The following is a 23,468-nucleotide window of genomic DNA, read 5'->3' as shown; positions in this document are numbered from 1 at the left end:
CCTTTAGGTTTTCCACAAGGCCAAAGCCAAGGGCTGGGCTCTCATTTGGAAGCTCTGGGGAAGAACAACCTTACTGAGGTTGTTGGCAGAATTCCTTTTTTTTTTTTTTTTTTTGAGACAGGGTCTCACTGACATTCAGGCTGGCATGCAGTGGCACGATCTCGGCTCACTGCAACCTCAACCTCCTGGGCCCAAGCTATTCTCCACCTCAGCCTCCTGAGTAGCTGAGATCACAGGTACCCACCATCCCGCCCAGCTAATATTTTGTATTTTTTGTAGAGAGGGAGCCTCACTATGTTGCCCAAGCTGATATTGAACACTTGAGCTCAAGCAATCCACCTTCCTTGGCCTTCCAAAGTGCTGGAATTACAGGCATGAGCCACCATGCCTGGCCAGGTTTTTATTTTTATTATTTTTAATTAGGTAACACATTGTCACTCTGTTGCTCAGGCTGGAGTGCAGTGTCATGATCTTGGCTCACTGCAATCTCCGCCTCCCGGGTTCAAACGATTCTCCTGCCTCAGCCTCCTAAGTAGCTGAGATTACAGGCATGTGCTACCACACCTGGCTAATTTTTTTTGTGTTTTGGTTTTTTTTTTTTCTTTTTAGTAGAGACCAGATTTTACTATGTTGGCTAGGCTGATTTTGAACTTCTGATCTCAGGTGATCCACCCACCTCGGCCTCCCAAAGTGCTAGGATTACAGGCATGAGCCACTGTGCCCCGCCACACAGATTGTTTGTGTGTGTGTGTGTGTGTGTGTGTGTGTGTTGTTTTTTGTTTTTGTTTTTTTTGAGAGGAAGTTTCGCTCTTGTTGCCCAGGCTGGAGTGCAACAGCAGGATCTCAGGCTCACTGCAACCTCTGGCCCCCAGGTTCAAGTGATTCTCCTGCCTCAGCCTCCCAAGTAGCTGGGATTACAGGTATGTGCCATCACACCCGGCTAATTTTGTATTTTTAGTAGAGGCGGGGTTTTACCATGTTAGTCAGGCTGGACTCGAACTCCCGACCTCAGGTGATCCACCTGCCCTTGCCTCCCAAAGTGCTGGGATTACAGGCATGAGCCTCGGTGCCCAGCGATAGATTGATTTTGAACTCAGTGATGAGGCTAAGGTTGGGCAATGTGAACTGATAGCCACATACAGAACTTTCTGCCACCTCTTCCTCTGCCAGAAAGGCTCTTTCCTCCCTCCTCTAAGCTTCCAGAATACTAGACAGAAGGATTCTTTTGCATCTGAGCACTGTTGATTAGCATTTGTGAGAATCTGAGTGAATAACAATGCCTTGTCTTCAGATTCTGGGGGTGACCCAAGGGATTCCTTTTGAAGTGACTGGGCTCTCCTCTGCTCACTTCTGTGGTCTGGCAGGAAATTCACCGGTGGGAAACCTTCGAGTGTATGAAATGCTGGTGAGGGGGATCCAGTCACACTTGAGTCTTACGTTCATTCAACCAATTGATTGAATGATTGATTAACTGGCTGACTGAGATGGAGTTTCCCTGTGTTGCCCAGGCTAGTCTCCAACTCCTGGACTCAAGTGATCCTCCCACCTCAACCTCCCAAAGTGCTGGTATAAGAGGCGCAAGCCACCATGCCTGGCCCATTCTACCAATATTTATTTATTTATCGATTTATTATTTAAGATGGAATCTTGCTCTGTTGCCCAGGCTAGAGTGCAGGGGTGCAATCAGCTCACTGCAGCCTCCACCACCTGGGTTCAAGCGATTCTGCTGGGGCAACCTCCGGAGTAGCTGAGATTACAAGTGTGCGACACCATGCTGGACTAATTTTTTGTGTGTGTATTTAGTAGAGACGGGGTTTTACCATGTAGGTCATTCTGGTCTTGAATTCATGATCTCAGGTGATCCGCCCACCTCGGCCTCCCAATTGCTGAGATTACAGGTGTGAGCCATCGTGCCTGGACCAACCAATATTTATTGAGCACTTGCTGTGTACCCCAGACATTTGTGATACAACAGTGAGCAAAACATTCTTTTAGGGTGTGGGGAGATGAACAGTACATAAACTGAAGAAAAATGCAGGGAAAGTGGGGATAGGGAGATGGAGAGGAAGACAGGTACCATAATCTTCTGGCCTTGTTAGGGCAAAATTCTCTTCTCCCTAGAGATATGTAAAACTGTATATCGGTTTGCTCCATTTTTACTGACCCACACTGCCTTGGTTAACTGGAAAAGCTGAAACCCTAATCATCAGTCTGTCAATGCAGCAGATATATTCACCGAATGTCTCCTGGAATAGGGAAGCCCTGGGTGCATAATCCCAGACTGGGTTGATATGAAGGAAATAAATTAATGCCAAATGTGAGGGGTTGTGGGTTTATTTTTATATTGTTATTATTTTATTGTTTGAGACTGGGTCTCACTCTGTCACACAGGCTGCAGTGCAGTGGCGCGATCTTGGATCATTGCAGCCTCAGTGAACCTCCTGGGCTCAAGTGAACCTCCAGCCTTAGCCTTCCAAGTAGTTGGGACTACTGGCGCGAGGCACCACAGCCAGCTAATTGAAAATAAATAAATACATATTTTTTAAAAACCCCCCAAACTAAAACCTTGTAGAGACAGGGTGGTCTCTTACCCCTGGCCTCAAGTGATGCTCCCGCCTACGCCTTCCAAAGTGCTGGGATCACAGGTGTGCGCTGCTGAGCCCCGCCTGGGGTTGCTCTTGAGGAGCCAAACGTTGCCAGATTGGGCTCACAGTGAGAAAATAAGTTCTTCCACAGTAGAGACTGGGTGAAAAAGTGCAGGTCAGCGGGCGAGGGCAAATAACGACAATAACAGGAACTTCTATGCGTTGACCCCAGGCTCCCTTCCGGGCCCTGTCCTGAGCAGTCCCCGGGCAACCTCCGGCGCTCGACGCGCTCGGCTGGGACCTGAAACCTGGCCGCCGGGCGGCTTTTGGGCCCCTCCTCATTGACGCTACTGGGTCTTTCGGGGAGTTCGGCTCCCCGGGATGCGGCGGATTCCGGGTCACCCCCGCAGGGCTGAGTCACCGGGCGGCTAGCCTCAGCTCCCCCAGGCCCGGGGGCAGCGAGCGTCGAGGGTCCGCCGCTGGGCTGCTAGGCAGGCGGCGCCGGGACGCGGGGGGCGCGGCGCTGAGGGCGGGCGGGCCGCAGCAACGGCGGCGGCGGCGGCGGCGGCGGCGGCGGCGGGCGGGCCGCTCCCTGCTCCGCCTCCCGTGCTCCGCCCTGAGCTCCCGCTCCGCCCTCTAACTCGGCGCCCGCCCGCTCTCCTCGCTCGCTCGCTCGCTCCGCGGCCCCCCATGCGGATGTGACATTTCACGCCGCCGCCATTTTGAGAGCGAGCCGAGTCGAGCCGCCGGGCGCTGCGTCCGCTGCCGGAGCCCCGACGACGACGCTGAGGAGGCGGAGGCCGCGGCTCTCGGAGTGCGGCCGGCCAGTCGCCCGCCCGCGCCGCCGCTCCCGCCGGCCCCAGGGCCAGTAGGCCCGCCGCGGCCGGCCAGGCCTCCCGCGCGCCGCGCCCGGCCCGAGGCGGGGCTGACTCCGCGGCCCCCGCCCGGCCGCCCTCCGCCCCCGGCCGGCCCGCGGCCCCGCAGCCCCGGCCCGGGCCCCGGCGGCGGGAGGCGGGCCCCGCGGCGGCGGCGGCGGCCGCAGCAAGCAACGAGGCCGCCCGGCCCGGCCTGCCGGCCGCCCACCCGCCTCGGCGCCGAGATTGGGCGAATCGCGAGCAAGTACGTGCGCGTCTCCCTGCCGCCGCCGCCGCCCGCCGCGGGCCGCCCCGGGGCCGCCGCCGCCGACGACGCGCGGGAGGAGGAGGAGGAGGCCGCCCCGCCGCCGCCGCCGCCGCCGCCGCCCCGGCTCGCCGCTGCCCGCCCGCCGGGCCCGCAGCCCCGGCCCCCGGCCGCAGGCGAGGCCCAGGCCGCGGCCGACATGAACCACCAGCAGCAGCAGCAGCAGAAAGCGGGCGAGCAGCAGCTGAGCGAGCCCGAGGACATGGAGATGGAAGGTGAGGCCCGCGGGCCGGCCGCGGCGGGGCCGGGGTGAGCCTTTCATTGTGGCCGGGGGAGCCGCGGGAGCCATGCGAGGGGCTCGCCATCTTTAACCAGGCCCTGGGCGGCCGCCGGGCCTCGGCCTGGCTTCCCGGCCCCGGCACGGCGAGGCTGCAACGTCATGCCGGGCCCGCTAGCGGGGGGCGGCCGCTGGGACCCCGGCCCGGTGCATTGTCCCGACCCCGCGTCCGCCGGGCCTCCCCGGCACAAAGCGCCCGGAGTTGTAAATTAGAACGCTCCGGCTGCAGAGGGACGGAGGTGTTTCCTCGCCCAGGTTGGGAGGCGGGCTCCGGGGACCGTCCCCTTTCTGGGGCGTCCTGTTGGATCCGGTCTGGCTGGCGAACTCCTGACCTCCCCGGGCGCGGGGCTCGCCCGCACCTGCTCCTATGCGCTCCCCCAGAGGGCGCGCCGTGGCTCTGAAGCGCTCCTCCAAATCACTTTCTAACAGCACTGCCTAGCGTCGGGCTTACATTCGAAAACACCTGCAAGGAACGCAGATGTTGTCAGGCTTTGCACTGGCCCGGAGTTCTGACCAGGGCTCTTTTGGTTTCCGAGTCCACTTGTTTTTGGGGGAGTTTGGCACCTGGCAGTGTGTGGTGCAGCCAGCATCCGGTCAGGTGTGCGCTTGCAACCGTGCGAAAGCCCTGCCGCACATGGCTGCCTGCTTCAGAGTCAAACCTGACTAGAGAGGTAACTCAGTTTTCTGCCGATGTGGCGGTAATTTTCCAAGGCACTGAGTTTGAGATACGGAGTCTTGGTTATAAAGGTTGCATGTAAAAACACTGTAAAGATAAGGGTGTTGGATTTACGGAGTTGGTCATTGGAAGGCACTTTTTATTTCTCATGGCCCATTTCACTGAACAAAGCAAAGCCCAAATTGGTCTTTAGAAAGTGGTTTTTTTTTTTTTACTTGCGTGACGGGTTCAGGCTGTCGGGAGTCAAATGGAGGCCACCTGAGTGAAAAGAGCGTGGAATGCTTTATTCTAGTTTTGCTTTTAGCAAGGGATCTTGGGGTGCGTCAATGAATGAGGCTCTAAGGGAGCTCAGGAAAAGCAGCGTTTTTATCCTGTGAGGTGGCTGCAAGTGTGGGGCGCTGCACACCGGTTGGTGGGAACACTTAAGCATGATTGGTGTTCCCCTCTGAATAACTTACTGCCAGTAATTGGATGGTCACTGAAAAAATGGCAGGCTAGGTTGCAAATGGCAAAGTGACTGGGATTCTGCACAAGGCACTCCCCAGTGGTACTTAATCAGTGGTGGTAATGAGGGACAGAAGAGCGGAGTCCATGCCACGGACTGGGTTATCTATTTCACTTGGCTCCAGCAAAGCAGCAATAGAGCGCCTGGCATATGTGATTAAACCAAATAGCTTAACAGAAGTACATTACTGAGAATTTTGTGTATTCCTTTTGTGCTATATTTTGCAGCCCATCTGAAACATAAAAAAAAAAAAGGTTGCTTTTCAGTTCCCTTGGTCAAGACAAATATGCAGTAACACGAGCATATGGATTTCCCGTGACATTGTCGTACCACTTTCCGAGTGTTTTTGGACACTACTGAGAATTAATAAATAGAGACATTAATGCAGAGCATGTATCTTTTGGAAAATGACCCCCAGGTCCACAAATTTCAAGGTCTTTGCCTTTTTTTTTTTTTTTTTGAGACGGAGTTTTGCTCTTGTTGCCCAGACTGGAGTGCAGTGGCGTTATCTCGGCTCACCTCGACCTCTGCCTCCCGGGTTCAAGCGATTCTCCTGTGTCAGCCTCCCAAGTAGCTGGGATTACAGTCATGCACCACCACGCCTGGCTAATTTTGTATTTTTAGTAGAGATGGGACTTTTCCATGTTGGTCAGGCTTGTCTCGAACTGCCGACCTCAGGTGATCGCCCGCCTCGGCCTCCCAAAGTGCTGTGTGATCACAGGTGCGAGCCACTGTGCCCGTCCAGTCTTTGCCTTTAAAAGACTAGAGAGTGTTGAATTTTTAGGAATTCGCAGTCTCTATGCATGTTTTCGAGGCTACTTTTCTTTTCTCATAAAATGAAGTTTTGTTTTCATATTACAGTTTGTATTGGAAAGGTAACCCCTAAGACAATTTACCAGAATTTCAAATTGGATGGCAGAGGTTTTAGTTAATAACGCTGATTCCTTAAACTTAAGAAACTCATTTCTTCTGAGTAGGCACCTGTCTGTTTCATTATCCAGAAGATCCCTTGTCTTGTAGGGAGCGCATAAGGGTGTAGACGAGTAGTAGTGCCCTGTGAGTACTCACAGGTGTGTGGTTTAAAAAGCTACCTGTGTCTTAGGCCGTCTGTTTCAGCATTTTTACTCCTGAAATGTGGTGCTAGGCTTACGATGGGAATGTGAAGTAGGATCTGAAAGAGTGAAAGAATACTTTTGTGAAAAAGCCAGAAGAGTGAAATTTATCAGATATCAACTCATTGGCTTCATGGGCCAGGCTGTGGGTGGAGTCCGGGTCTAGAGGCTTGCACCTGTTTAGTGTGTTTGCCTCGGTTCCTACAGAACCAGCAGGTGGACACTGTCAGGGTCTGAACACCTTGAGGAAGGGAAGGGTTAGTAAACCAGGAGCATCCTGCCTGCGCCTCCTGGGCAGGGTGGTTTTGAAGGAACCTGGGAGACTGGTTAGGTTGGTTGTTTTTTCTCTTTCAGTAGGTCAGTATGAGTTTGCTCTCCGGCCTCACATTCTTGGGGTCGCATTTGCTTTTGAGTGAACTCTGCGTACCTTTGCATATTCACTAAAACAGCAGTGCTCTGGAATAGTTATTTTAAAAATGCCGGGAGCATTTAGGAAAGTGAAGGAGGGTGAAGTGCGGAGAGGGAAGAGGTGAGGGGCTGATGGCAGTTGCTGGGGTTGCGACCACACACTCCCTGTAAGGCCTGAAGCAGCCAGTTGCGTGTTTCTAGTTGCAAGGCAGATAGAGCTGTGGAGGTTGTGGAGGTGGTGGCATGATTAGGTCTGGCTGGGAATAAGGTTGCTTGGCAGTGTATTTATTGCCTCTCTAACTTTGGCCATTGAGGTCTAGGGGCTGAAGGAATGACTTACACGGTCTCTGTTCTCTGAATACTCTTTGGTCATCTGGTCCATGTAGAGGGTGTTGAATCGACAGGAAGTTATCCAGAGGCCTTGCTCCTTCACACAAACTTTTTTTTTTCCCTGGTATGGTTCTTCTGCCCATGTGAGCAGTCTCAGTTTCAGAGTGTCAGCTCTGAGACGAATGGGATAGATGTTTGACTTTTGTAAGATACTTAGACTGCTGCTGTTAGGAGCAAATTAATAGGTCGGATGCAGCTTCTGAAAAGAATTGATCACAGGCTTCTGTGTTTTGTTACAGGGGTGGTGGTGGTGGGGTTTCTTCCAAACTTTGTGCAGTTATTTTTCTGCTGAAGCATGTTTGGGAATAGAAAGTGACTTCTCTTGCACACACCCACCCATATAAGCTTGTGCTGTTGTAATTAATTATAACTAATTAGAAGATTCTTTCAAATAGCACTGTAACAAGACAAAAGTCAAATATGAGGGTGTTGACTTTCCTTACATTGGCTTATGTTGCTAAGATAATTCTTTGCAAAGCTACAAGATGAACATCAGTTCAGAGAACCCAGTACAGAAGAAATTAGGCCAAACCTAGCATCTCACTCTGGTATGAGCATGTCAGGTTTTGATATGATTCAAAGCTATTTCCCAGGCTTCAGCTCTCCTTATTTCTGGCTGCTGATGCTGATTATTAATTTTTTTCTCTATAATCAAATGATCGATACTAGCAAATAGAGGAAGAACGTATACTTTTTTTTTGAGTTAGTGTTTTGGAAAAGGTAAAGAGGTCATTAAGTTAAAATTCATTGTAGGACAGTGTGGTTAGAGTCCGGCGTGGGTTTGAATCCGGATTTTGCCATTTAATTGCTGTGGGATCTAATGCACATTGCTTAAGCTCTTGGTGCCTCAGTTTCTCCATCTCTTAAAAGAGGTCATTCGTGCCTGTCAAGGTTGTTGTCAGACTGGAATTGCCAAGCACATGTGAAGTGCCTGGCACGGAATTTGGAGCATAGGAGCTATTCAGTGCATGGTGTTGCTTTGATGGTAGGGCTTTTGCAGCTAAGAAAACATGACGCTTATGTTAGAACTAAAGTGGGGCACACACCACAGGTGGGGCCATTGAAGATGGGTGCTATGTGGAAAGGGCCCACAGTAACTGTATCCGATGTGGATTAGGGAGAAGCCTTGCGGCCTCCGCCTAAGCAATACTGTTCATGAAATCTTGGGCTTGATGTGCCTGGATTGGAATTGTAGGTTAAAGGTGTAATATATATATATTTTTAAAATTTATTTTTAGGGTTAGGATTTAAAGGTGTAATGTTTTGAGAACAATTAGCTCTGTGATAAAAGTTGAGTGGATTTGGTGTCATCTGCCACTGGTGCTTAGCCGTGGTCAGCCTGGTGGCCTTCTCATGATTCTTGAATGAATGCTAGAGCTCCCTATGATGAGTCTGGGAAGGTGGAGCAATAAACAGTGGTAGGGAAACCATGTTCCTGAGTGTGCAGATGTTGGGAGTCAGTCTTGAAAACACCTGTCTCTATCCCATATCCTGTTGCCAGGCCCGTTTGATTTTTCCAGACATCCCCTGAAAGCAGGCCCTTGCTGCCTTGTGCTACAATTGTGGTAGCCTCTCTCCTGGTCCTGCTTCCAGCCTGCCCCATCCCATGCACTGTGAAAGCTGTTGCCCAACTGGACTTCTCTCCTGTCACTGCCCTGCTGAAAAGGACTTCTTGTCCTGCCTTCTCTACAGGAAGTCTCATAGCCAGGCTCTCAGGATGGCCCCAGCCTCCTTGGTGCTACTGGCTCCCAGCACATGTGCACTTGTGTAGACACAAACAGGACAAATATCCCAGGAAAGTGGTTCAAAATCCTACCCAGGAACCACCTTTCCCCCAAGCGTTTCTGGTCACCTCTGCCCCTTGGCTTGCATAAGAACCATGCACTTTTTGCTCCAGTTGCTACTGTGCCGGTGGAATGGATGTTGGGGTGCCTCCTCCACACTCTCAGCTTATTTGCTCTGAAGGTGACTGTCTTGTGATTTTTTTTCCTTTTTTTAAGCCCTCCATACACATTCATGAAGTAAGGTTTTTTTTTTTTTTGAGACCGAGTTTTGCTCTTGTTTTGATGCCCAGACTGGAGTGCAATGTCGAGATCTTGGCTCACCACAACCTCTGCCTCCCGAGTTCAAGTGATTCTTCTGCCTCAGGCTTCTGAGTAGCTGAGATTACACCCGGCTAGTTTTGTGTATTTTTAGTAGATACAGGGTTTCTCCATGTTGGTCAGGCTGGTCTCGAACTCCTGACTTCAGGTGATCCGCCTGACTCAGCCTCCCAAACTGCTAGGATTACAGGCTTGAGCTACCATGCCAGGTCAAGGTGACCATCTTAAGGTTTCCATTTTGTTAAATTTATTTGTGGGAGTTGCTCGTTCAGGAAACACTTTTTCAGTGTACTCTGAGAGTAAACAGTGGTGCAGGAGATGGCTGGCTGGCAAGTGGCCCTGAGAAAGACGCTTAAGCCATAAAACAGTATTGCTTTGATAGCTGCTCATTTAGTTTTACTGCTTTTAACGTTAACCTAATGGTGTTTTTTTGATCTTTCGGAAGTAAAAGCCAGTTTTCCAGACAAAGACATTGATAGACTTTCATAACTAACTCAAAATTTCTTTTGGGTATTTTGTAAATTATGTTTTTGTTAGTGCTTTGTGTTTTTAAAAAAATATTTTTATTTAAGAGACAGCATTTTGCTCTGTTGCCCTGGCTGTAGTGCAATGGGTGATCATAGCTCACTGCAGCCTCAAACTTCTGGGCTCGAGTGATCCTCCCACCTCAGCCGTCCGAGTAGCTGGGACCACAGGGTCGGCATGACTGCATCTGGCTATTTTATTTATTTGTTTTTTTATTTTAAGTTTTGTAGAGATGGGGTCTTGCTATGTTCAGGCTGGTCTGGAATTCCTGACCTCAAGCAATTCTCCTGCCTGAACTCCTCAAAGTAGTGGATTATAGGTGTGAGCCACCTCACCCAGCCTGTTTATGTTTTTTGCATGAATAACCAGTGGGTATCCTGTTTGATTTCCAAGGCCAAGAAATTTTACCATGGAGAACAAGAGTTGTAACAACGTATTTCTTGCCATGTACCCCCATGACAGAGTTAAATGTTATATGTCACCTGCTTTAATTGTTCTGAACTAATTTGTACTTAAGAAAGTTGGAGGGCCGGGCACGGTGGCTGACGCCTGTAATCCCAACACTTTGGGAGGCCGAGGCGGGTGGATCACGAGGTCAAGAGATCGAAACCATCCTGGTCAACACTGTCTCTACTAAAAATACAAAAAATTAGCTGGGCATGGTGGCACATGCCTGTAATCCCAGCTACTCAGGAGGCTGAGGCAGGAGAATTGCCTGAACCCAGGAGGCGGAGGTTGCGGTGAGCCGAGATCGCGCCATTGTACTCCAGCCTGGGTAACAAGAGCGAAACTCCGTCTCAAAAAAAAAAAAAAGTTGGAGAAGCAGGGTTTTAAGTGTCATGCGTAGGCAAGAAAGTCGGTTGTGCCATTTTTCTAGTAAGTTAACACATGCCTCGGCTAATGAGAAGTCAGATGTGTTGAAATTCTTTAAGAAAAGGTCTACTTTTGAGGATTGGTAATTTTAACTTTTTATTTGTAAGTTGGAAAAAGTAATTAGTATGTTTCTTATATGGAGAAATACACCAACCTGAGCTAGAGCAGGGATGCTTCCAGAATTCAGTGATGACACCCCTGAGACAGAGGCTTGCAAGAGCCCAACATGGGACGGGAAGAGGGGCGTCTGGGAGAAGACACCCTGAGAAGTAGCGTCAACTTGTCTGTGTTGTTGCCTAGAAGGGCCGGGCTCGGCAGCCAGTAGGGCACTAGCTTTAAGGGGCTGGGTCCTCACTCTGCTCTGCCTGTGGCTATGTAAAGCAAATTCAGTTTTTTTGAGATGGGGTCTTGTTTTATCACCCAGGCTGGAGTGTAATGGGGCGATCTTGGCTTACTGCAACCTCTGTGTCACAGGTTCAAGCAATTATCCTGCCTCAGTCTCCCGAATAACAGATTACAGGCGTGTGCCACCCTGCTCGGCTATTTTTTTATTTTTAGTAGAGATGGGGTTTAACCATGTTGGTCAGGGTGTTCTCAACTCCCCACCTCAGGTGATACACCTGCCTCAGCCTCCCAAATTGCTGGGATTACAGGCCTGAGCCACCGTGCTCAGCTTTTTTTTTTTTTTTAAATACAAAATCTCACTGTTGCCCATGCTGGAGTGCACTGGCACGATCTGTGCTCATTGCAACCTCTGCTTCCCTGGTTTAAGTGATTCTCCTGCCTCAGCTTCCCAAGTAACTGGGACTGCTAGCATGGGACTACTTGGGAGAATGAGGCAGGAGAATCACTTAAACCTGGCTGATTTTTGTATTTTAGTAGAGATGGGGTTTCACCGTGTTGCCCAGGATGGTCTGGAACTCCTGAGCTCAGGCTATCCCCCTACCTTGGCATCCCAAAGTGCTGAGATTATAGGCATGAGCCATTGCGACCAGCTGAATTCAGTTCTTAGCACATCCTTTAAGGGGTGGAGACACTGTTATGAGGTCACAGCTGTTCATAGTCTCAGAGATGATCATGTGTCCTTGGAAGGAGCCCATGTTACCTGCCAGGAGCTCTGGGAGCAAGTGTTGTGCCCCAGTCTCGAGGTGGTGATCCTTGATTCTCTTTGGGTCATTGAGAACCTAAAAGCTATTTAGAAAGAGGCTCCCTTGTAAAACCAGGACAGGTCATGTGATTTTTCTGCCTGCCATAGAAGATAAAAAAATCCAGGTCCCTCTGTTTTGATTACATGCCAGTGACTAAGGTTTCCTGACATCTTGACACTGGGAGGACAGTGTCCTGTGTTATGTACCAACCTCCATCTCTCGCAATAGGTTGTTAAACTGGCATCTGGTTTGGAAAGCATGCTGTGTGTTTGGTAGGGTGACCTGTATTGTGGAATGTGGTCCCATCCCAGAGTGTGGCCACAGGTGTCTAGGTGATAATCTTACTTAAGGCTGTCATGCTACCCCATTCACAGCACTTCAGAAAAAGTTGAGGGGAGTGTTTACAAAGGACACCATGTGGCATTACTTTGAATGTGTAGGCTGAGCAAACCTTTCTACTGCACAGCCCCTTAAAAAAGCTCTAAGCCATTGACCTCAAGTTGCAAGTACATTTCATCAATCAAACTTTTGGAAATAAATTATATTTCGTGACTCTTAACTGACCCAATGCAATTGCTATTTTTTATTGTTGTTTTTTGAGACCGAGTCTTGCTCTGTTGCCAGGCTGGAGTGCAGTGGCTCAATCTCAGGTCACTGTAACCTCTGCCTCCCGGTTTCAAGTGATTCCCCTGCCTCAGCCTCCCGAGTAGCTGAGACTACAGGGGCGTGCCACCACACCCAGCTAATTTTTGTATTTTTAGTAGAGATGAGGTTTCACCATGTTGGCCAGGATGGTCTGGATCTCCTGACTTCCTGATCTGCCCACCTGAGCTTTCCAAAGTGCTGTGGATTCCAGCTGTGAGCCACCACACCTGGCAGTGCAGTTGCTTCCCCCCGAGGAGTTTCACTGTGTTGCCAGGCTGAAGTGCAGTGGCGTGATCTCTGCTCACTGCAACCTCTGCCTCAGCCTCCCGAGTAGCTGAGATTATAGGCATGTGCCAGCATGTCCGACAAAGTTTTTTGTATTTTTAGTAGAGACGCGGTTTCTCGATGTTGGTCAGGCTGTTCTTGAACTCCCGACCTCAGTTGATCGGCCCGCCTTGGACTTTCAAAGTGTTGGGATTACAGGCATTAGCCACTGCACCCAGTGCAATTCCTGTTTTGAAACAAGAACGTGAGTGTGGCTGGGCGTGGTGGCTCACGCCTGTAATCCCAGCACTTTGGGAGGCCAAGGCGGGTGGATCACGAGGTCAAGAGATGGAGACCATCCTGGTCAACATGGTGAAACCCCGTCTCTACTAAAAATACAAAAAATTAGCTGGGCATGGTGGCGCGTGCCTGTAATCTCAGCTACTCAGGAGGCTGAGGCGGGAGAATTGCCTGAACCCCGGAGGCGGAGGTTGCAGTGAGCCGAGGTCGCCCCATTGCACTCCAGCCTGGGTAACAAGAGCGAAACTCCGTCTCAAAAAAAAAAAAAAAAAAAAAAAAGAATGTGAGCCTGGGTGTGGTGGCTCATGCCTGTAATCCCAGCACTTTAGGAGGCTGAGGTAGGAGGATCACCTGAGCCTTGGAGGTCAAGGCCACAGTGAGCTATGATTGCATCACTGCACTCCAGCCAGGGTGACAGGGACGAGACAGTGACTCTAAACAAAAACCACTGTAAGTGTCTAACCCTGTGTTTTACAGTCATGGCAGCCGCCAGTCCTGTGGTGACTTAACAATTAAATGAAAAAGTCCTCATTTGGCTAGCCTCATTTTATGGGCTCAGTAGGTAGTGTGACCACCCTGTTGGGCAGTGCACATGTAGAACAGTGTCAAGTCGTAGAGTTGTATGGCCAGTGCTGGCCTAACCGTTTGGTCCGAGTCTTGCTTAGATGGTGTATCTGGTAGCATTAGGCCCCATTGAATGTTGGAAAAATGTAGTGTGCCCTGGAAAAACAAAATGAGTAATAACGTTGGAAACTTTCAGATGAATGGTTCTCAGGCAAACCCTGTAGAGCACAGCTTCTCAACTTATTTGTGGTGAAGGAGCAAGGTGTTTCTCTTCAATTTTTAGTCCATGATGGACAATACTGTCCTTCATTTCTTCATTTCTACATGCAAACAGATTATTTAAGAAGTAAAATAACATAGCCACACAAAAACAGAAGCCCCAGTTTATTAAATACAACAAATGTAAAATTACATTTCAGCAGTTACTCTTAGAACAAACATACGTGGGAAGACAGAAGAGAAATGCAGAGCTCGGCATTGTGGCTCATGCCTGTAATCCCAGCACTTTGGGAGGCCGAGGCGGGTGGATCATGAGGTCAAGAAATCTAGACCATCCTGGCCAACATGGTGAAACCCCGTCTCTACAAAAAATACAAAAAGTAGCCAAACATGGTGACACACACTTGTAATCCCAGCTACTCAGGAGGCTGAGACAGGAGAATCACTTGAACCTGGGAGGTGGAGGTTGCAGTGAAACTGAAATTTCGCCCAAAACTCCAGCCTGGGCAGCAGAGCAAGACTCCATTAAAAACAAAACAAAAAAAAACATAGCATGTTCATAGAAAATGGGTATAGGTGATTAATAGAGTGATTGGTCCAAACATCAGTGTCATTCACCTCGTGGTAGCTGAGCAGAATGTTGTGTGAAACAGCAATTGCTGTTCTGTTTTTTGTTTTGAGTCAGAGTCTTGCTCTGTCACCAGGCTGGAGTTTAGTGGCACAATCTCGGCTCACTGCAACCTTCGCTTCCTGGGTTGAGGCGATTCTCCTACCTCAGCCTCCCGAGTAGCTGAGACTATATAGGCTCGTGCCACTATGCCTAGCTAATTTTTGTACTTTTAATAGAAACGAGGTTTCACCATGTTGGCCAGGATGGTCTCCATCTCTTGACCTCGTGATCCACCTGCCTCAGCCTCCCAAAGTGCTGGGACTACAATTGTGAGCCACTGCGCCTGGCCAGCAATTTGCTGTTGTTAAACTACGCAAACCTCAGATGAATACAGACCTGCATATTAAGTAAATTTTTTGGCGAGGCGTCATCTCTGTAGAAAGCTTCAAGGATGTATCCTATAAACATATAGCTAAATTGTCTTCCATTGGAAAAAATAGATTCTGAATTTTACTTTTGAGTTAACAAGCTAATCCTAAAATCTCACAGACTGTAATGTGGTCCCACCACACGTGACCGGAATGCAGTCACGCCTCATGTGAGTGATGAGTTTGAGAAAACCCAAGCTGCATCATGCTCTGTTTAGAGAGATGAGCAAGCCCACTGAACACGTTTGGATGTTGCAGCGTAGTCAGATTTCTTAAAAGGGTATCTGAAGTCTTAGTCTCCATTTCCTTTAGGTTCCCAGAGGCAGTTTGTCTTCTCCCCAACACTCGTTTCTTACTGTTTGAATCGTTGCTCAGACTTCACTAGTCGCAGCAGGGGCGTCCTTGGTGTCCTGTGGTGCCCACAGAGGGTGGTGCAGGCTTTCCTTCACCAAACATTTCCTGACTGTCAGGAACTGTGCTGACTCCGCCCCTGACGGGACCGCCCCAGAAAGTGAAGGAGCCCTAAACTGTATGGTCTGTTGAAATGTATGTAAGGGAGGGCTTCTTGAAGGTCTCTGTGGAGTGGTGGTGGGGGGTGATGTGCTCTTGTGGCTTAGGAGAGACTGAACTGGCTTACTGCGGGGAGGGGGAGCCTCAAGTTTGGCCTCATAAGAGAAGGTGACACAGCTGAGTGTGAAAAGAAGAGGTGAGTGTGGTTACAAGCAGGAGGGGTGGTATAGCAGGATGAGTTTGGGAACTACCAGTCTCTGTGACTAGAGGTTTAGGGTCTGTGGTGGGCAGAATGATGCGCTGTCCCCCAAAGGTGTCCACATCCTAATCGTTGAAACCTGCAGATGTTACGTTACTTGGCAAAGGGATTTGGCAGACCTGATTGAATTCAGGATCCCTAGTGAGGAGATGGTCCTGCGTTCCCCAGATGGACTCAGTGTACTCACAGTCATCAGTGCCAGAGTGAGGGGACCTAAGAAGACAGATGCAAGGGGGAGTCCAAGAATGGGGTGGCTCTAGGACCTGGAAGAGGCAGGGAAGCATTTCCCCCAGAGCCTCCAGAAGGAATGCGGCCTTGCCAGCACCTTGGTTTTAGCCCAGTGAGTCACGTTTCAGACTTTTGACCTCCAGAGCTGTGAAAGAATAAGGTGTGTTGACTTACCTGGGTCACCCAGAGCAAGTGGCAGAGCTGGGATGGAACCCATGTGGTCTGGCTTCACCGTAACCAGTATGCAGCATTGGTCATAAAATAGCGGTTACTGCTTTTTAATTAATTAATAAACTCCTAGGGCTCAGGCAGTCCTCCCACCACAGCCTCTCTGTAACGGGGACTACAGACACATCACCCTGGCTAGTTTTTTTTCTTTTTTGTATAGACTGGGGTTTTTTATTTAAACACCCTCCTGCTTTCATCCCTTTTTCCTCCCTCACTACCCAAAAGTAATGAACTGCAGTTGGTCTTCCCCATCTGAAGATTGTGATGTGGTTCACCACATGCTTTGAATATAGAAAGTAGCCCACTGCTTGAATAGGCCAGAGCCACAGATACACTTCAGATGGCATTTGGTGGCATAAAAAGAGATGAAGCAAAATAATGCATGTTGGTAGATTTCTTCCTTTGTGAATCAGGTGTTCAGTAACAAGTTTTTTTTTTTAAATATATGTATTTTTTTTTTACAGAAAAGTATTTTATAAATAGTAAAGCATCAAATAAATGCCACTTTTTGTTTTAAAATAATATGTTTACGAAATAATCCTAAGGGGAAAAGGTCTGCTTTGTCGAATAAAGTAATTAAAGCATTTTTTTTTTTAAACAGAAGAAAAAATAAGGATAAAACAGGGACAGGCAGGAAAATGTCAGTGTGTTAGCATCAGTCAGGCTGAGCTGTGCTTCAGGAGCAAGCCCCAGATATCAGCGACTTCACACAGTGAACTGTGGCCCCGCTCCGGCGAAGCTGGCCCTGCATCTGTCTTCTTCCAGGGCAGTGGTCCTCCAGGCGGTGGCTGCCTGATCCCGCCTGCTTTGCTCTGCGGCTCCAGCATCTTGGTTTCTTCTGCTCAGAGCCCATTGCCAGAACTGGTTGTGGGATCCTGCCTAACTCTAAGGGAATGTGAGGGAGCCATGGAGTGTTTGGGGAGGGCAGTGTTCTCTGCACCACGTTGACCACATCCTGACCACCTCTTCTGTGGAACAGGCTCATAACTCATTCGTCTGGGTGGCCTGGGTGAGACACTGAGGCAGGAAAGCCCTCAGTTCAACTTTGTCGTCTTTAACCTGTCTCTTCAGTTCAGAATAAGCTGGTTTATACACTGGAACACATCATCTAGCAGTCCTTTCTATATATTCTGAAAGGATGTTGACTGTGTCATGTGAGCTCTGTGTTCTGTGAGCCGTGTTGTTGCTGCCAACTCTGAGATGCTGGCCCAGTGTGTTTTTGTCACCACGTGACTGTTAGCGTGATTGCTGCTGCCTGTAGTTCTTAGAGCCAGGTTGAAGACTCTAATGCAAATTTTTTTTTTTTAAATTGCATTTTAGGTTTTGGGGTACATGTGAAGAGCATGCAAGATTGTTGCATAGGTACACACATGGCATTGTGATTTGCTGCCTTCCTCCCCTTCATCTATATCTGGCATTTCTCCCCATGCTATCTCTCCCCAACTCCCCACCCCGCACTGTCCCTCCCCTATTTCCCCCCAACAGACCTCAGTGTGTGATGCTCCCCTCCCTGTGTCCATGTGTCCTCGTTCGACACCCGCCTATGAGTGAGAACATGTGGTGTTTGATTTTCTGTTCTTGTGTCAGTTTGCTGAGAATGATGGTTTCCAGGTTCATCCATGTCCCTACAGAAGACACAAACTCATCGTTTTTGATGGCTGCATAATATTCCATGGTGTATATGTGCATATATATTTTTTAAAGACGGGGTTTCACCATGTTGGTCAGGCTGGTCTTGAACTCCCGACCTCAGGTGATCCGCCCGCCTTGGCCTCCAAAGCACTTGGATTACAGGCGTGAGCCACCACGCCCGGCCCAGTAACAAGTTTTATTGAGATCCTGAGCTGAATGAATCATTACTAAAGCAAACCATCCTGGGCTGTGTGTCTCTGAGTATATGGAGTGATTTAAATGCAAAAATGCCTGAGTCTTGTCTGCTAGGGCTCAGGGCTCAGGTGTACAGCATCTCAGCATACCCAGATCTCTAGATGTGCAGAGATAGATATTACAGCGTTTTAGATGTAAGTATAGCTTCATGGGTTCAGGTCCTCAGTCATCCTTATGCCCACAAGCCCTCTGCATTTACAGATGAGCAAATAGGATATCTAGGCGCTCTCTCCAAGCCCGCAGAGCTCATTGCATCAACCCGGCTGGTTCAGGCCCTAGTGGGTGAGCCCCCTGCTCCAGGGGCAGTATTCCCTGCGGAGCCCTGGCCAGCTGGGGTGGTGTCCTTCCTGTTGCCTAAATCACCTGGTTTCTTTAAGATGGCAGCTTTCACAAGGTGGAAGGAAAACTGGGTCAGGGCTACCAGAGGCTCAGGATTCCTTAACTGAGCAGAGGTTGAAAGACTTTAGAAGACTTAAGAGGCCAGTCTCTTGCAGGTCAGTCACTCTTTAAAAAGAAAAAAAAAAAAAAAAGAGGTCAGTCTCTTTGCTTCCTTAACTTATAGCTGTGTGGTATTTATTGTTTTTGTGGCATATTTTGAATATTTTCCATGTGGCCCTCTTTCCCTGACAGTAGATTTTTAAAGATAAATATATATATGTATTTATATATATGATGTACATCTTCATAGGCAACTTTGGAAGAATATTTAGTTTGTAGAGTGACTGTAGCAGTCAAAAAACAGTGGCAAGACTACAGTTTTAAATACAGAAATTCTTGGTTTGTTTGCCTATTAAGTCACTGATTGAAGAAAGTGGAAATATACATGGCCTTTTGATCTTAGTAGTTTTCTGTATGTTTCTGCTACTCACACAATGTACAAGAGCTGTGAATTCTTCTTTGGGCATTGAATCGGATTAGTTTTTTCAGTTCATGTGCAGATGCTAGCTTGAATGGTTACTTACTGGTCACCAACTGCATGAGGTTCTCTTGGGGAAAAATAAGTTGGGAGACCTGAGTTCTGGCCCCAGTGAACTAAGTCAGGAGTGTCTGTGTGCACAGAACAAATGGCATGCAGTGCCCACTCAGATCTCTGCCACGGATTGGTCAGTGCCTGGGGAAGAGAGATGTGTGTAAGCCAGGTGACCCTTGGGTCCCTAGCCAGGAGGATGTGGCCCTCCAGGTGACTGGTTGAGCTTCAGGACACAGGGCAGCCAGGCACACAGCTTCTGAATTTTGGACACCTAGCAGTACCATGTTAGTGGCAGGGAGGGCTAGGGTGGTAACTGAGACTGTTGTCTCTCTCAGCACCCAGTACCTTTGGAAAGGTGCTGCTGAAAACTCTCTCCCCGCACAAGTGATAAAAGTCTTCAGTGTTCTAAAGTTGGGGTTAATTGCCTTGGAGTAAGGGGTATGGAGAGAGGAAGAATTTGCACTGCACATCTACCTTTACTGTTAATGATCAATATTTGCTTTGGAAATCAGAAGCTTTTAAAATCTAATTCTATTTTGATGACATTAAGTTCTATACCTTTTTAAAAGGGCTTTTGTTTTTCTTAAGATACTGTTTTTATCTTGAGTGTTTATCAGACAGCACTGGGTCCAACCTTTCTTTAGAGCAGAAAATGTCTATTGTCGCCCCTATTCTACAAGCCTAGAAACCAAGGTTCTGAGTGATAAAATTGTTTCTAGACCTTTGCTGTCCACTGTGGCAGCCACTAGCCACATGTGGCTGATTAAATACATAAATATTTGGTTTTTCTTTATGGCCATATTTCAGTGTGCTCAATAAGTACATGTGGCTCTTTAAATAAAATTAAATTGCATAAGATTAATAATACCAGTTCCTCTGTCACAACAACCGTGTTTTAAGCGTCCAGTTGCCACATGTAGCTCCTGTCTTCTGTATTTGATGCTACAGCTGTAGATCATCCTCTGACCTCAGGAAAGTTTGGTGGGACGGCACTGCTGTTTAGACAGAGCCTGCGAGTGGGGTTTTTCCTTTGCTATTCTAGGGGATAGCAACCCTTAGACCCCCTTGACCAGGATGGTTTAGAATATGGAAAGCCAAGCATTTTCATGTCATAGCTTATTAGAAGGAGCTTCTCCAATGTCGGCTTAGGGCATACTTGCTGGTAATCATTGCTTCAGGCCCTGAGGGCTTGCAGGGGAAGCAAAGATGAAGTGATAAGGTGTCTCTGCCTAAGGAACGCCAGCACAGTTCAGATAGGTCATATGAGCAAATAATTAATGCGGGCAGATGATGAACGTCCAGAGGTGAGCACATAGGGGCCTGGAAATTGAAGAGCAAGATTGCACCTTGAGAGCAGGAAGGCTTGATGAAGAGGTTGTGGGCCTGAAAGCAGGGCTAGGACTTGAGTTCAGGGGAATTGGAGGTAAACATGGCAGCATCAAGGCTTCTGGATTGATGAAAATGGAAGCAATGGCTGTCCTGGGTGTGTCCGTTGTGTCGTAATTGCCCAATTGTGTTGTGTTACTACTTTGTTTTTCTTCTCCATTAGACTTTGAGGTTGTAAAGTTCACGGACTCTGCCTGGGGCATTTTCAATGCCTAGAACTGTAGTTTCTCCCTACATAGTACCCAATAATCAATTGCACTGCATTTTTGTGTCTTAGTTTCAATCAGAGTGGAATGTGCCACGATGTTAAATGTCAATTAGCCTTAATTTTACCTTGTTTGGTAACAGTTATAAAGGATTAGATTTGTATCTGTGCTTTTTGATAAAATGCGCTAACAATCATGAATTTTTTTTTTTTTTGAGATGGACTCTTGCTCTGTCACCAGGCTAGAGTGCAGTGGCGCCATCTCAGCTCATTGTAACCTCGACTTCCCAGGTTCATGTGATTCTCCTGCCTCAGCCTCCTGAGTAGCTGGGATTACAGGCACGCCCTGCCACACCCAGCTAATTTTTGTATTTTTAGTAGAGATGGGGTTTCACCATGTTGGCCAGGATGGTCTTGATTTCCTGACCTTGTGATCCCGCCACCTCAGCCTCCCAAAGTGGTGAAATTGCAGGCGTGAGCCACCTCACCTGGCCAACAATCGTGATTTTTAAAATAACTTCATTGAGAGATAATTCACATACCACAAATCACTCATTTAAAGTGGGTTCAGTGGTTTTTAGTATCAATTGTGTGACTATCAGCAATCAATTCGAGCACATTTCCATCACCACAGAAGGAAACCCTGTACCCATTAGTAGTCACCACTAATCTATGGATTTGCCTATTCTAGACATTTCATAGACTGCAAACTTTTTTTCTTTTTCCCCCTTGGGAGACACGGTGTCTGTCACCCAGGTTGGAGTGCCGCGAATTGATCATAGCTCACTGCAGTGTTAAACTCCTGGGCCCAAGGGATCCTCTTCCATCTCAGCCTCCTGAGTAGCTGGGACTATAGGCGTGCACCACCATGCCAGGCTAATTTTTGTATGTATATATATTTTTTTCAGTAGAGACGGGTTTTGCTGAGTTGCCCATACTTGTTTTTGCTTGCTTTTAACTTAGCTTAATGTCCTCAAAGTTCTTCAACATTGTAGTAGGTATTCATCCCCCACCCCCTGCACTTTTTTTCTTTCTTTTTTTTTTTTTTTTTTTTTTTTGCAATGGAGTCTCTCGCTCTGTCACCCAGGCACGGTCTCAGTTCACTGCAACCTCCGCCTCTCAGGTTCAAGCGATTCTCCTGCCTTAGCCTCCCAAATAGCTGGAATTACAGGCCCGCACCACCACACCTCACCCGGCTAATTTTTTATTTTTAGTAGAGACAGGGTTTCACCATGTTGCTCAGGCTGATCTGAAACCCCTGGGCTCAAGCTACCCACTGGCCTTAGCCTCCCACAGTGCTGGGATTACAGACGTTAGCCACTGTGCCTGGCCCTTATCCCCTTTTCTTGAAGCGTATACTATTTCATTGTGTAGAACTTAACCATGATTTAGTAAAAAGGTGTACAGATTCTTAGGATTGTGTCATCTGTAATGGACTTATTTTTAAAGGGATTTGAACTCTTCTGTAGTTAGGAATATGCTTCACTTACTAAGTTAAGTTAACTGGGGGCCAGATTAGCATCTGGGTCTGGTGCTAGATAGAGCTGATGGATGTCTGCAGGGCGTGCAGTCTTTAAGGGGTGGTGGGTGGGAGTGGGGAGCCAGGCTGTGCTGCACTCCAAACTGCTAACCACGGCCAAGCCTCAAGGGCAGTCATGAAGCCTAAAGACCTGGGAGGCAGAGAAACCACCAGTCATAAGGGCATGTGGCAGCTGCTTTATTCCTATCCTCCACATTGCGCACTGAGGGTCTCAAAAGCGAGAGCTGTGCAGGGAGGGGTATGGCATGCCCACATAGCTGAGGCAGCATGGCACAAACCCACCAGGCAGTCCCACATCTGGAATAGCCAAGCTTTTGATGGCAGGATCCTGTCAAAGTCCTAAAAGACTTCACCCCCTGAAGAGCTTTTGGTAGGTGGGTTATATCTACTGTTATTTACCATATAGAAATTAACCTTAAATGTTTATTGATTGAAAAACAGTAAGGCCTGCTGCAGTGGTGCATACCTGTAATCCCAGCATTTTGGGAGGCCGAGGCAGATGGATCACTTGAGGCCAGCAGTTTGAGACTAGCCTGGGCAACATGGTGAAACTCTGTCTGTACCAAAAACACCAGAATTAGCCGGGCGTTGTGGTACATGCCTATAGTTCGAGCTACTCAGGAGGCTGAGGTGGAGAATCCCTTCAACCTGGGAGGTGGAGGTTGCAGTGAGCCGACATGACGCCACTGCATTTCAGCCTGGCTGATAGAGTGAGACCCTGTGGGTTTAGGGGTGAGGGGCTGTGGAGAAACAATAAACCAGTACATGGTAACATTGTATAAAAAATAATTATTTTCCGGGCCGGGCGCGGTGGCTCAAGCCTGTAATCCCAGCACTTTGGGAGGCCGAGGCGGGTGGATCACGAGGTCAAGAGATCGAGACTATCCTGGTCAACATGGTGAAACCCTGTCTCTACTAATACAAAAAATTAGCTGGGCATGGTGGCACGTGCCTGTAATCCCAGCTACTCAGGAGGCTGAGGCAGGAGAATTGCCTGAACCCAGGAGGCGGAGGTTGCGGTGAGCCAAGATCGCGCCATTGCACTCCAGCCTGGGTAACAAGAGCGAAACTCCGTCTCAAAAAAAAAAAAAAAAAAAAAATTATTTTCCAAAAGTCTAGTGAGAGGAACGATACTGCTTTAGATTTTTGTAAATTTCTTGTCTTTTTTTTTTTTTTTTTTTTTTTTGAGACTTAGTTTCGCTCTTGTTACCCAGGCTGGAGTGCAATGGTACGATCTCAGCTCACCGCAACCTCCGCCTCCCGGGTTCAGGCAATTCTCCTGCCTCAGCCTCCTGAGTAGCTGGGACTACAGGCATGCACCACCATGCCTGGCTAATTTTTTGTACCTTTAGTCGAGACGGGGTTTCACCATATGACCAGTATGGTCTCGATCTCTTGACCTCGTGATCCACCCGTCTCGGCCTCCCAAAGTGCTGGGATTACAA

The 23,468-nt window shown here is 48.4% G+C and overlaps 1 protein-coding gene across 2 annotated transcripts in view; it reads left to right on the top strand.

Annotated features, from left to right (window-relative positions):
- Positions 1-3,285: 3,285 nt before the first annotated feature.
- USP7 (ubiquitin specific peptidase 7) overlaps positions 3,286-23,468 on the top strand; it is a 70,965-nt gene continuing 50,782 nt past the window's right edge. The window contains exon 1 of one of the 2 annotated variants that reach the window (XM_012448285.3): positions 3,286-3,979. In XM_012448285.3, coding sequence (XP_012303708.1) covers positions 3,904-3,979 — 76 coding nt within the window. In that variant the 5' untranslated portion in view covers positions 3,286-3,903. The remainder of the gene's footprint in view (positions 3,980-23,468) is intronic. The other variant, XM_064362449.1, reaches the window with a different exon arrangement.

This window comes from Aotus nancymaae, unplaced genomic scaffold (genome assembly GCF_030222135.1).
Source record: "Aotus nancymaae isolate 86718 unplaced genomic scaffold, 86718_ANA_hifiasm-v0.15.2.pri h1tg000049l, whole genome shotgun sequence".
NCBI classification, from domain to species: Eukaryota; Metazoa; Chordata; class Mammalia; order Primates; family Aotidae; genus Aotus; species Aotus nancymaae.
This window is presented reverse-complemented; position numbering and strand designations above follow the sequence as displayed.